General features: G+C 52.9%; 1 protein-coding gene across 1 annotated transcript; it reads left to right on the top strand.

The window, feature by feature from the left end:
- The first annotated feature begins 782 nt into the window (after positions 1-782).
- Positions 783-12,404, top strand: Nfatc4 (nuclear factor of activated T cells 4). The gene is made up of 10 exons (XM_059273590.1): positions 783-1,017; positions 2,088-3,183; positions 4,542-4,704; positions 5,308-5,507; positions 8,393-8,565; positions 8,952-9,092; positions 9,942-9,997; positions 10,600-10,726; positions 10,879-11,460; positions 12,156-12,404. The coding sequence occupies exons 1-10, from the start codon at positions 918-920 to the stop codon at positions 12,221-12,223; spliced, it is 2,706 nt and encodes a 901-aa protein (XP_059129573.1). The 5' UTR covers positions 783-917; the 3' UTR covers positions 12,224-12,404.
- Positions 12,405-13,589: the final 1,185 nt, after the last annotated feature.

Here is a 13,589-nt window from a genome sequence, read left to right as displayed (position 1 = left end):
GGGTGTCGGCAAAGCCCGGCCTGGATCTCCGCCCAGAAGGGGCTGCGGGCCTTCAAAGGCTTCCTGGGGTTAGAAGGGTCTGAGAGACTCTCGGGACAGCTAAAAGTTCTGCATCTTCAGGGAATGGGAGGAGGGGCCGGTGGAGGTGACGGTGAAGGAGTGCCAGAGCTCCCTGAAGGCCCAGGTAGAGTGGTCTCAGCGAGGGTGGAGGAAGGAACGGCCTCCTGTCCAGAACAGCTCCGAGCCTCTCTCAATCCCGGAACTGCCGTCTACTCAGACTTGGATGGGAGGCGCAGAAGCGGTGGCCTTTCCAGGGAGATGCTAGCTACACTACTCTGCAGATCGCAGGGAAGGCTGTACTGTGGGCCCGCCACACTGGGGGCCCAGATTATGGCCTCTTTAAGGCGGCTCGGATTCCCCCCACCTCCCTCCCTCAGCGGAGACGAAATGGGCTGAGGTTTGGGCTCCCAGTAAGAAGTGATTGTCACAACCGCGAGCCAATAGGTACCATTAAGGTCCTATAACGTTTCAAGGGACCATTTTCCAATTCATTTTTTTTTTCCTCCCTCTTTGAAGGGGGTGGGACTGGAGAGATGACTGAGGGAGGGAGCGAGAGTGGGGGAGGACTAGGGGCGCGTGGTTTTCCCATCTCATCCCTGGAGGAGGGGCCGGAGCATCCCGGGTAGCCAATCAGGGACAGGCTAGGGGGGGGGGGCCCGCTTTGAAGAAGTTTGGGGGAAAAAAAGTTTGGAAAAGTTTCTATAATAACGAGGGGGCGTCGGGAGGGAGGCGGCAGCGACAGAAGAGGGGGCGTCCCAGGGAAAGGGAGGGAGGGAGCCACCCGCGCGTGAAGCTACAGCAGCGTCCTGAGCCTCCCCCTCCCACCCAGGCGGGACCTGGGGGCTCCGGCCGGATCCATGGGGGCGGCAAGCTGCGAGGATGAGGAGCTGGAATTTAAGCTGGTGTTCGGGGAGGAAAAGGAGGCCCCCCCGCTGGGCGCGGGGGGCCCTGGGGAAGGTTAGTGTGGGGCTGGGAAGGGGTCTTTTGGCCAGTGATTAAAGGGCAGGGGAGGTCCGAGTCAGGACCCTTTGGAGGCTGCGAGCCTGGGGTGGGGGTGGAGGTGGGTCAGAGGTTGAGGGGAGCTGGAGGACTCCACCACCGAGGCTGGGGAAGTGAGGCTGGGGGCCACGGCACCACTTTTTCCTTTTTAGGTCGTGACTGGGGTGGGAGTGGGGGTGTTGTTGGCTACGCGCCGCCTCCTGGCTAGGCCGATTGTCTCTGTGATGGGGGGCGGAAGGGAACCTCGGCCCCCAAGGGCCCGGGGCGCCGGCTTGGGGAGGGGAGGGTTGGTTCTGGAGTTTGAGGCTTTCGGACCTAGGCCTGGTCCTGCAGACGTGACGCCTGGGGCTGGGGGGCTCTTTCGGGCAGCGCAGGGGCACCCCTCTCCCTCCCCCTGTCTAGCCGCAATGAGAGGCAGATGGCGGGGATCGAGCCGGGGGCGGCGGCCGCTCGCACGGAATCCGCGCTGCCCGCTGCCCCCCGCCCCCCCCCTGCCCCCCTCCCCCGTTGGCTGGGCCCCGCACGCATCACCCTCCGGCTGCACCTCCGCCCCCTTTTGGGGGGGGGCGAGGGAGGAGCCACCTCCCCTCGTCACCACAGACATGCCCCCATCCTTCCCACCCCCAGGCCACGGTTGCGATGGTAACTGGGGTTTCTGCCAGCACCATTTGGGGGTTTGGGAACCGTTGCTAATTAGGTTCATGTGTGAGTCGCCCCCGGCCCAGCCCAGAGCCTGGGCAAACACACCTCCAGGCCGGTCTCTAGCGCTCCGCCGCCCAAGGTCCTCACCTTAAGTCCCACCTTCTCTGGTACCCTAGGTCCCAGGACCAGGGGTTCAGAACATGGGGTTCTGGCATGCCTGTATCTAGTTTCTGTCTTCTGATGTTCCACTTTGCTTTCGTCCTGAGACTAGGAGACCCCTCCTAGCTGAGCATCTCAGGCTTTGGGAGCTGACCATCCGAGGAACCTAGACGTCTCACCAGCTTCTCTCTCCCTCTCTCCCTTTACTCTCCCCGCCTTTTTGACAGAGCTGGACTCAGAGGATGCCCCTTCATGCTGTCGCTTGGGCCTGGGGGAACCCCTTCCTTATGGTGCTGCCCCTATTGGTATTCCCCGACCCCCACCCCCTCGGCCGGGCATGCACTCACCACCACCCCGTCCCGCCCCTTCACCTGGCACCTGGGAGAGCCAACCGGCTCGGTCGGTGAGGCTGGGGGGCCCAGGAGGGAGTGCGGGGGGTGCTGGGGGTGGTCGTGTTCTTGAGTGTCCCAGCATCCGGATCACATCCATCTCTCCCACGCCTGACCCACCGACCTCGCTAGAGGACACTCCTGAAACCTGGGGGGACGGCTCTCCTAGAGATTACCCCCCACCAGAAGGCTTTGGGGGCTACCGAGAGGCAGGAGGCCAGGGCGGAGGGGCCTTCTTCAGCCCGAGCCCTGGCAGCAGCAGCCTGTCTTCGTGGAGTTTCTTCTCTGATGCCTCGGATGAGGCCGCCCTGTATGCAGCGTGCGATGAGGTGGAGTCAGAACTTAATGAGGCGGCTTCCCGCTTTGGCTTGAGCTCTCCGCTGCCTTCGCCCCGGGCTTCTCCTAGGCCGTGGACCCCGGAGGATCCGTGGAGCCTTTACGGTCCAAGCTCCGGAGGCCGAGCGCCGGAGGATAGCTGGCTACTCCTCAGCGCTCCCGGGCCCATCCCAGCCTCCCCTCGGCCTGCTTCACCTTGCGGCAAGAGGCGCTACTCCAGTTCTGGAACCCCATCTTCCGCCTCCCCGGCTCTGTCCCGCCGGGGCAGCCTTGGGGAAGAGGGTCCAGAGCCACCTCCACCACCCCCATTGCCTCTAGTCAGGGACCCTAGTTCCCCTGGCCCTTTTGACTATGTGGGAGCTCCAACCACAGAGAGCATCCCTCAGAAAACCCGGAGGACTTCGAGCGAGCAGGCAGTGGCCCTGCCTCGGTCTGAGGAGCCTGCCCCGTGCAATGGGAAGCTGCCTTCCGGAACAGATGAGGCTGTGGCTGCTCCAGGGGGTCTTCGGAAAGAGGTGGCTGGCATGGACTATCTCGCAGTGCCTTCTCCCCTTGCTTGGTCCAAGGCCCGGATTGGGGGACACAGCCCCATCTTCAGGTGAGGGCCAGATCTGGGACCTCTGTGCTCTTCAACCCCCGTTCTGCAGGGAGCAGAAAGGTCAAAGGAAGGATGAGTTTAAAGACAGGTTCAGCTTCCAGGTGTTCTCCACTTCTCCTAAGAGTTATTGCAAGAGGGCCCCAGTTACCTAATTGGTTTTAAGGCCATTAAGTTTGAAGAAAAAAGAAAAAGCCAGCAATGGACTGAGCTGTAGATGGCTGCTTCCTGTGGATGTATTAGAAAAGGCTCTTCATCCCCACCTGTCAGTCTTCTGAGAGGAACAGTTAGGTGAGATGGAGTTCCTGTAGGGTTTCTCACACTTCCTGATCAGCCCTGGCTCGGACAGGTTGATCTTAGCTTCTGGCTGTTTAGACCGAACAGATAGAAGAGCCCTGTGTCCCATTACAAGAAGCCCTCCTCTAACCCTTAATTTCTAAGTCCATGGCTTAAGAGCATCACTTTGAGTCTGAATAAAGTTACATGTATTTGCAAGTCAAAGAATTTATATTGAAACTTGCATTTCTATCCCTTCTACTCTAAAAGAGTTATGTCCATTTCCATAGTCCTAAGCCTTGAGCTGTCAGACTGAGGTGGCTCCATCCTGAAAAGTTTCTAGGGGGAAGCTGGAGCCCCTGGGATTCCCATAGACCAACATTTCTCAACCTTGGTAGACTACTGTTTTGAGTTGGGCAGTTTGGAGTGCAGGGCTGTCCTGGACACGGTCTAATGGTGAGCATCCTCCCAGGCCTATTCATTAGACACTAGTACCACCTTTTGCATTAGTTATGGCCATTAAAAGACTGCCAAATATCCGGGGGCGGGGGAGGTGGGCAGGAAATTACCAGTTGAGATTTAGCAGCAGAGTATCTGTAAGCACAATTCCAGAAAAGCAGTCCTTACCCCTTACAACTTTTCCTGCTTAGCCCCAGCTAGCGGGAAGGATTTGGCCTGGCAGCAGAGAAGCCAGCCCTAGGTTCTGCTCTAGGCTTCTGCCCTCAGTCTCTGTTTTTCTAATGCTTTTTCTGGTCTAAAGGGGCACTTCTGTGCTGTACCTGCCCTTCTAGGTCGGAGGGGCAGTACAGCCTTTGGGTTCCTCTGTTTCTTGGTAAAGCCTGCAAAGCCTTTATCCAGAACCGGGAGAAAGGAGTCTCAGGGCTATCACCATCTTCCACACCCCCATCTTCAAAGGACTCTCTTCCCTATCAGCACCCCTGTTTCTGAGCTTTTGGAATTTACTTTTGCTGTGGTTTTTTTAATCTCTCCCATACCCCTACTGCCCCCTCCCCCACAAACCCGGTGTGATTGTGATGGGTCTGAGGTTCCAGACGACCACGCTCTCGCTCTCGTCTTCTACCCAGGACCTCTGCCCTACCTCCCCTGGACTGGCCTTTGCCCAGCCAGTATGAGCAGCTGGAGTTGAGGATTGAGGTGCAGCCCAGAGCTCACCACCGAGCCCACTACGAGACCGAGGGCAGCCGAGGAGCTGTCAAAGCTGCTCCTGGAGGTCACCCTGTGGTCAAGGTAAGGGGCAGAAGGCAGGCCCGGTGTTTCTTTCTCTCCTCCCATCCCAGATTCCTGCAAAGGAGCTTCAGCTGTGCACAGACTCATGGCACTGCCCTTTCCCACACTCTGTCTCAGCTGTGACCCTGCAGGCAGCCTAGGGGAGGGGCTGGAACTGAGGAAGGAAGGGTACACAGCAAGGACCCGGATATACTTTCTACTCTTCTTTTCTGTTCTCCTGCACCCCCACCCTTCCCGACTCATCCCGTGGGACATCGGCCTCATGTCTACTTTGGAAAATGGTGACTTGCCAGATGTGGGGGAGGGTTTCAGCTGAGGCCAAAGGTTACTGGGAGTTAGGTTTTTCCTCTATATTGAGTTGGGCTAGTCTTTCTTGGAAGCTCTTCCTCCTTTGCCCAGCCCAGTTTGGGCCTTCCAAGAATAACACTGTGAACTTCAGACCACATTTTCTCTACGACTGATGCCCAGTTTCCCACAGGGAATTCCGTACAGGATATTCTTTATCTTTCACCATTCCCATCCTTGGACGGAAAATCCAAGGATGGATAAAGGGCAAAAGACACTGGGGCTTTCAAATAGGTGGCCTCTGTCTCCCTCTGTCAGCTCCTAGGCTACAGTGAGAAGCCACTGACTCTGCAGATGTTCATTGGCACTGCAGATGAAAGGAGCCTGCGGCCACATGCCTTCTACCAGGTGCACCGCATTACCGGCAAGATGGTGGCCACGGCCAGCTACGAAGCTGTAGTCAGTGGTACCAAAGTGTTGGAGATGACCTTGCTCCCAGAGAACAACATGGCTGCCAAGTAAGTCCCTAGCCAGCTTTCCCTCAGCCTGCAGTGTTTAGGACCAGAGAGGCCCCCTTTTTCTTTTTCCTAGAAAAGCCAGACATTATCACTCCAAGTCAGTTTCCAGCCTTCTAGGTAAGTGTTTTGTGTAGGAAGTTTTTCTCTGTCCGGCAAACCAGCTTGCAAATAACAACACAGAGACTTCTTATTAATTATGAAGGCTTGGCTATAGCTTAGGCTTGTTCCTAACTAGACCTTGTAACTTAAATTAACCCATTTATATTAATCTACATTCTATCCCATGGCGTTACCTTTCTTCCATCTTGCATCTCCTATTTCCTCTCCATGTCTGACGCCATGATTCCTTCTCCTCTTCTTCTCTCTCTGCCTGTAAGTCCCACCTATTGTCGCTGCCTAGCTATTGGCCATTCAACTTTTTTTTTTTTTTTTGGTTTTTCGAGACAAGGTTTCTCTGTGTAGCTTTGTGCCTCTCCTGGAACTCACTTGGTAGCCCAGGCTGGCCTCGAACTCACAGAGATCAGCCTGGCTCTGCCTCCCGAGTGCTGGGATTAAAGGCGTGCGCCACCACCGCCTGGCCCATTCAACTTTTTAGCACACCAATCACGGCAACATATTTTCACACTGGGTATAAATATCCCCCTTTTTGTCTAAATAAAAAGGAAAGATTTTAACTCTGACATAGTAAAACTATATACAATAAGAACAATTATCAAGTAAGGATTACATTCACAATATCCAGTCCATTTGTATTTGGCAAATTTGGAGAAAGTACTGTATTATCTATCCTGTCCTAGTGAATTCAAGTTTTATACCTAAACCATTTTCTATCCTAACTTGTATTACCATCCTAAAAATCTTTTTAGACCTAAAAACATCTTCTTAAACAATGTAAGTATATTTCTCAACCTTATAAACTTTACATTTTTTTTTTCTGAATTTGGTAACAAGGAAAACTGTAACTATAACTATCTAGTCTTCAACCCCATCAAAAACCTGAGAAGGATATAATATTACCTGAGTAGATAGGAGGTATAGAGCAAACAACTTCCAAAACTATAGAAATGACAGAGGCAGCTGACTGCCTGGACAGTCACCCAAGGTTCCTTTGCAACATTGGGGCATCCATCTTTGGCCTACAGGCCTAGAATATCTGACAGACCTTTTTGTGAAGCAGGAATTTTGAAGAACTGTCCTGCCATGTCTTGGCAAAGTTTGGCACTTTCTTTTGTGTCTTGTTTGTCCAATTTGGACAGCAGACTGTCAGCAGTCAAGGCAAGGGCAGTTTCTTGCCCAGTGGCTAGCTTTGCCACATTGAAAGCAAACTCCATATGGAGGTTCTTTGATGCCCACCATCCTTTTTGGAAGTAAGTTGGTACTGCCAGGAGAAGATATGTCTCACTGTCATGAAAAGATGTCAAAACATCTCAAATGCCATATTCTGTAGCTCTTTGAAGTGATTGAAGACCATCTATCTAAAATATATCTGTTTAACCTTGAAAACATACCTAATGTGACTACAGGTTTGATTGTTATAGATGGCTAACTACTAGCATGTCTTTCTTTATTATCCTAAATAGTTTTCAAGGACTAAAACTTTATATTACATTTTAAAATGAGGTGCATAGGTAAAATACCTTAAACAAGAGTAGAAACATGTACAATATAAAAAAACCCTTAAATTTGTATTAATATAAAAAAACCCATACCAATGTAAAATAATTGAGACTAGTGATTATTCAAAAGTAGACTCAACAATCCACTCTTTTAGTCTATCATTTCTGTACTATATCCACCCCCCCCTTTTCCTTTCAGAAAGAGATCCCTGAATCTAATCTCCTTGGTTCATTTTTTTTCCTGACCATGATCATCAATACCTTGTAACCAACTCCCCTAAATGTTTGATGATAAACATCGGTAATCCACTGAATGACCAAAAACCATCAACCCCACCTCTTGGGAATGTGGGTGTTGTGTTCTCTAGACTGCTTCCTGTTGTCTAGGAGCAACAGTATCTTTGCGGGGGACCCTGAGAAAATTAGGATAATGGTCAAGTCTTGGGAGAGCTAGCTGTATTATTTTTTTGTTTAGTCTCTGTGTGATGGGAAAGTATAGAGCTTATCTGAAATCTTGGCTGGATAGTCTGTGAAGCCTTATGTGGGTCCACGTATATCCACATAAGGATATACGTGGACCCACATTGGGCTCCATACGTAGCAGTCTTTCTTGTCAGACTGTCTGTGAATCATCAGCCTGCAAATAATGATCTGGAGACTTTTTATTAATTACGAACACTTGGCCTATAGCTTAGGCTTGTTCCTAACTAGACCTTTTAACTTAAATTAACCCATTTGTATTCATCTGTCATGTGGCCTTACCTCTCTTCCACCTTGCATCTCCTCTCCATGTCTCCTGGCATCTCTCACCTGCATCAATTCCTCCTCTCTTCCTTTCTTCTTGCCCAGAAGTCCTACCTATCTCTCCTGCTTATCTATTGGACATTCAGCCTTTTATTACACCAATCACAGCAACGCATCTTCACACAGTGTACAAAGAGTCTGTGACAGTTTTGTACCATTGATCTATATCCTCAACTCTCTCCTCCTTCCTAAAGTCCTGGGAGTTGAACCTAGGGCTTTATATATGCTAGGCAAGTGCTCTGCCACTAAACCTCATCCCCAGCCAGTTTCTGGCCTTAAGAAAGTATTTTTTGAGTCTGGGGAGCTTTCTGCGGAGGCCATCTCTAGATTAGAAAACAGTCTCCCTAAGCACCTTAGACAGTCTCGTGGCTTGGACTGAGGGCCCCTTGGGGCTTCCCCTCTAGAAAATGCATCTCTGTCGCACTGCTGGCTAGGAAGTCTTCCCATCTCTCCTTTGCCTTTCAGCATCGACTGTGCTGGAATCCTGAAGCTTCGGAATTCAGACATTGAGCTCCGGAAGGGTGAGACAGACATCGGGCGCAAAAACACACGTGTGCGGCTGGTGTTCCGTGTCCACGTGCCTCAGGGCGGCGGGAAGGTCGTCTCTGTGCAGGCAGCCTCCGTGCCCATCGAGTGCTGTGAGCAAACAGGCCCTGGCCAGTTCTCTGTGTCTTGCCGCTCTTTTGTCTGTCTGTTTACCCGTTTCCTCTACACAGTGCCCCGTGCCCTGTGTGTCATGGGTAGCCCTGTAGCGGACTCAGCTCTTGTTCTCCCGTCCTGAGGGAGAGGTGAAGGTGGTGTTTGAGTTTGCCCCTGCTACAGACTCTGTCTCAGGGATGGTCCAGGTGCACCTGTCTGCGCTGTCTCTGCTTCAGGAGTGGTCCTTCCATAGTCTGTGTGGTTTCCTGGTTACTGTTAGTTATCTTTTGTATTTGCCTCTGGAAAGAGGGCTCCCCTAGTGGTGGAGACGGTTGTCCTTTCTGCACCCAGCCCAGCCAGGCTTCTTTATTATCCTACCTTGCAGCCCAGCGCTCAGCCCAGGAGCTGCCCCAGGTGGAGGCCTACAGCCCCAGCGCCTGCTCAGTGAGAGGAGGGGAGGAGCTAGTGTTGACTGGTTCCAACTTCCTGCCAGACTCAAAAGTGGTGTTCATTGAAAGGGGCCCTGGTGAGTACCCCCTGGGGAGAGGAGAGAAGCAGCGCTCACAACCAGCAGGGGAGACTCTGGCACTGTCACACCGCCACCAAGCCGAGCGGCAGTCTCTTTATCTGCCTCCCCTCATGGCGTACAATCAGTTTCTCATGGAAGTGGCCACAACCGAAAATACCAAGGATAGTGAGCAAAACCAAGAAATACACATCCTGCTCAGTAAAGCATTAGAGAGGAACTGGCTTTGAGACGTTCACCCTCATGGAAAAAGTATATGAAGTGAAGAGGGCATGCACAGCTGTCATAGGTTCTCCTGGGCCTGTCCTGAGTTGTGAGATAAAAGTACAGCTGTGATTATAAGAGCCTATGGGGCGCCCCAAGATGGAGCTGTAGGGGTGCAGAAATGGGAGATAGGATTCAGGGTGCAGCCACCAACCTGTGGGCTTCCCCTTCCTTCAACTGTTCTCACGGATGGCCCAGCCCCGAGACCTACATTTAGCTCTTGGGGTCTACATCATTAGTCTTGGTATAGTGCCTCCCTTCAAGATGGGACCTATTCCTACCCCACTGTCCATCTTGTGAGTACCATAGGAGGGGATGTCTGAGGTGGGAGGGCTCCAGGGCTGCTTCTAACATGAACTCTCTCTGGGTCCCTGCCATTTCCCTTGACCTTTGTTTACCATTTGTCCTCATTGGGGGCAGTTTTCATCCCGTCTTTTTCATCGGGTAAACATCTGGCATGCTCTGTGTCAGACCTGCTAAGGATCTTTTGAATCTGGTGTTGACTCCAGCAGGAGGGGAAAGGGTAGGGGACTGGGCCAGGGGGTGGACCCTAGACCAAGGTGGAGCTCTTTTTCTCCTGCGCAGATGGAAAACTTCAGTGGGAAGAGGAGGCTGTGGTGAACCGGCTGCAGAGCAGTGAGGTAGGTGCCAGTGTCCCTGGGGTCCCCAACCTGGCTGTGGGGGGAGGGGTGGAAGAGTAAGGAGTTCTCAAGAGGGCCCCCTTAGAGCCAGGTGGATCTCTGTGAGTTCCAGGCCATCGTGGTCTGCAGAGAGAGTTCCAGGACAGTATCTCCAAAACAAAACAAAACAAAACAACAAGGTCTTTGCCTGGGTGGTGGTGGCGAGGCGCCTTTAATCCCAGCACTCCAGAGGCAGAGGCAGGGGGATCTCTGAGTTTGAGGCTAGCCTGGTCTACAGAACGAGTTCCAGGACATCCGAGGCTGTCCTGTCTCAAAAAACAGAAAGAAAAGAAAAGAAAAGAAAAGAAAGAAAGGAAGAAAGAAAGAGAAAAGAAAAAGAAAAAGAAATAAAAGAGAGCCCCTTACTTATGGGTTTGGATTCCAGAGTAACTTTTTCTGGCCTGAAGGATCTAGGTGCTCTAGTAGAGAGAGAGCTTCCTCTCCAGGGAACGGATTTGCTCCTCAGCCACAGAACTAGGAGATAAGAGTTGGTTGGGTACATGGAAGGGTTGGGCTGATAGAGGATCTCTAAGGACTTGTGTCTCATCCTCTGTTCTCACCAGGTGACGCTGACGCTGACTGTCCCCGAGTATAGCAACAAGCGGGTATCCCGACCAGTCCAGGTCTACTTTTACGTCTCCAACGGGCGGAGAAAGCGCAGTCCCACCCAAAGTTTCAAGTTCCTACCTGGTGCGCTCTAAGACTGCCTGTGGTGGGGGCAGAAGGGGGGCCCCGTGTGAGGGGATAAGGGGTGGACGAACCCTCGGAAGGGAAGGAGGTTGGAAGGTGTACTGGTGGAATGGCCAGAACCTCACCAGCCTCCTCTTGCCTCATCTTCCCAGTGGTCTTCAAGGAGGAGCCCTTACCAGACTCATCTCTCCGGGGCTTCCCTTCCACATCGGGTCCCCCCTTTGGCACTGACATGGACTTCTCACCACCCAGGCCCCCTTACCCCTCCTATCCCCATGAAGACCCTGCTTATGAGACTCCTTATCTGTCAGAAAGCTTTGGCTATAGCACACCCGCTCTCTACCCCAAGACGGGGCCCCCACCATCCTATAGACCTGGCCTGCGGATGTTCCCTGAGACTGGAGGAACCACAGGTTGTGCCCGCCCACCCGCAGTCTCCTTCCTTCCCCGCCCCTTTCCTGGTGACCCGTATGGAGGACAGGGCTCCTCTTTTGCCCTGGGGCTTCCGTTCTCCCCTCCGGCCCCCTTTAGACCTCCATTACCTTCCTCCCCACCACTTGAAGACCCCTTCAACCCCCAGAATGCTGTCCACCCCCTGCCTGCCGAGGGCTACAATGAGGTGGGGCCAGGCTATACCCCTGGGGAGGGGGCTTCGGAGCAGGAGAAATCCAGGGGTGGCTACAGCAGCGGCTTCAGAGACAATGTACCTATCCAGGGTATCACCCTGGAGGAAGGTGGGTGTGGGACTGGGGACTGTGAGTGTGAGTGAGTGCAAGAGATCGATGTGCATGTGTGCTGAGGGCCGGAGCGTGGCTGCTTAGAGACTGGGCATCCTTAGTGTCCCAGGACTAGTCAGACGTCTCCGGAGCAAATTCTTGGTGTATGTGTATGTGTGGCCACCTGAATTCAGCAACTTAATTCTGAAGGGCACGTGGAGTATCTATTCCAGCTTTTTTTCTGTCTCTGCCCTAATCACAAAATTTCAGCCCTAGAAGTATTTCAAGACCATTCCATCTAGTTCCCTGAACTGTAGATTCAAGCACTGAGTTTCAGGGAGGGACAGTGGCTTGTGGAAACCTCACCTTATCTTTCCCTGGAGACTGTAGTCTGCTTTGATGACAAAGACCTCCCTATTTTGTCCCTTCTTTGTCTGGCTGACGACACGTACGTCTGACCTACTGCCATTGGCACAGGCCGAGCTGACGGGAGAATGCTATAAACGATGCAGGGCCGGGAACCCATGTGGATGGAGTTGGACCAAACCTAGTTAGGAGCAGATGTTAAGAGACATTGGGGAAACTGAGGCTTGGCACAAGAGGAATCCAGATATGTCCTAGCTGGAGGCCTGCTTGGAGCTGAAGGGGGGATGGTCTCTGAAAAAGGAAAAGACCCGTCTTAGCCTTGTCTTTCAACTGCTCCTCCTTTACAGTGAGTGAGATCATTGGTCGAGACCTGAGCGGCTTCCCTGCGCGTCCTGGAGAAGAGCCTCCTGCCTGAACCACATGTAGTGGCCCCAGAAGCCCTGCCTCCTTGCCCTCTTAACTGGGGTGCTGGCTCCAGAAGCTTGGGGCCAACTCTAGTTTCTCTTGGCCCAGCTTCTATCTTCCCGTCTCCTCTCCCAGCTGAGGTGTGGCCCCCAGACCTGGTGCTGTCTTGAAAGGGAGTGAGAGTGGGGGGGGGGGGGATGGGGGACAAGGGTGGAGACAGAGGCTGGAGGCCAGAACGGACTGGGATGAAGATGACGTCCAGGCTGTGCAGGCTGTGATGCGGGCAGGCTGGACAGGTTGATGGGTAATAAACTGCTCACTGACCAGCGCGTCGGCCTCCAGAGCTCTTTGGAGAACGGGGTGATGCAAGTTTACTCCAGCTCTGGCCCAAGGAAGCTGAGAAGTGGGGGAGAGATGGGGCAGGGCTTGGGGCAATTCATCTTAAGGGTCTTCCAGATGGGAAGGGATGAGGGTATACCAGGGGCTCCTGAGGCTCCCTGGCTGGAGCTGAGGTTGGCATTCAGGATCTTCACAAACTTCTTTATCCTCCCTGGAGGTTCGGGTTCCTTAGCTTTAGGATGAGGCCTAGGAATCTCTGTGTTCCCAGGCTCCTGTGTCTTGCCATCACCTAGAGGAGTCTGATTTACAGTCAAGGTGGGGAAAGGCCAGTCAAGTTTCTCACTCATTTAGAGAAAGAGGAATGTGAGGTTCAAAGAGAGAAACAGGCTTGCCTGAAATCACAGAGTGTGAGCAGCATGCTTAACGTTACCTTCCTGGACTCCTGCCCCCACTGCACATTTGGACGACATGCTAATCCAGAAGATTCAGGCCCCTGAGGCTCGTTCTTTGAAGTGAGGGAGGGGATGAGGGAGAGTTGGCATGGGCCCACCAATGGAATCTCCTCTCCCTTGAAGATTGTGAAGACAGTCTGGAAATATTTATACTTTAGGAGTAGACTGCAGGAGGCCTAGCAGCCTTCCTAAGAGCTCTGAATTCTTGCAGTGTATACGAGCTCCAGGCTCATCTCGCAGGGTATGTCCACACCGGCCTTCTGCACAGGGACATCCTTTGTCATTACCCGATCAAGGCAGGAAGCTTGCTCTGTTCCTTATCTTGATGGTCTCTGAGACCAAGGTGCAACGAGCCAGGAAGAGGCAGACTCTCTACCTGCTTACCTGGAGCCTGGTTCACAGGTTAGGTATGGAGCACCGTCAGCTTGATGGGTTCCATTCACCTTCAGAGGGCACACTCAAGACATTCAGAGAGCCAGTCCTTGGAAATCTTGCCTCACCTCAAGGATGTTTGAGTCTCTGCATGCCCACTGAATCCAACCAGCCCTGGGAGTCCCAGGGAAACCACAGAAACTGGCTTAGTGC

Source organism: Peromyscus eremicus, chromosome 9 (genome assembly GCF_949786415.1).
Source record: "Peromyscus eremicus chromosome 9, PerEre_H2_v1, whole genome shotgun sequence".
Taxonomy (NCBI): domain Eukaryota; kingdom Metazoa; phylum Chordata; class Mammalia; order Rodentia; family Cricetidae; genus Peromyscus; species Peromyscus eremicus.
This window is presented reverse-complemented; position numbering and strand designations above follow the sequence as displayed.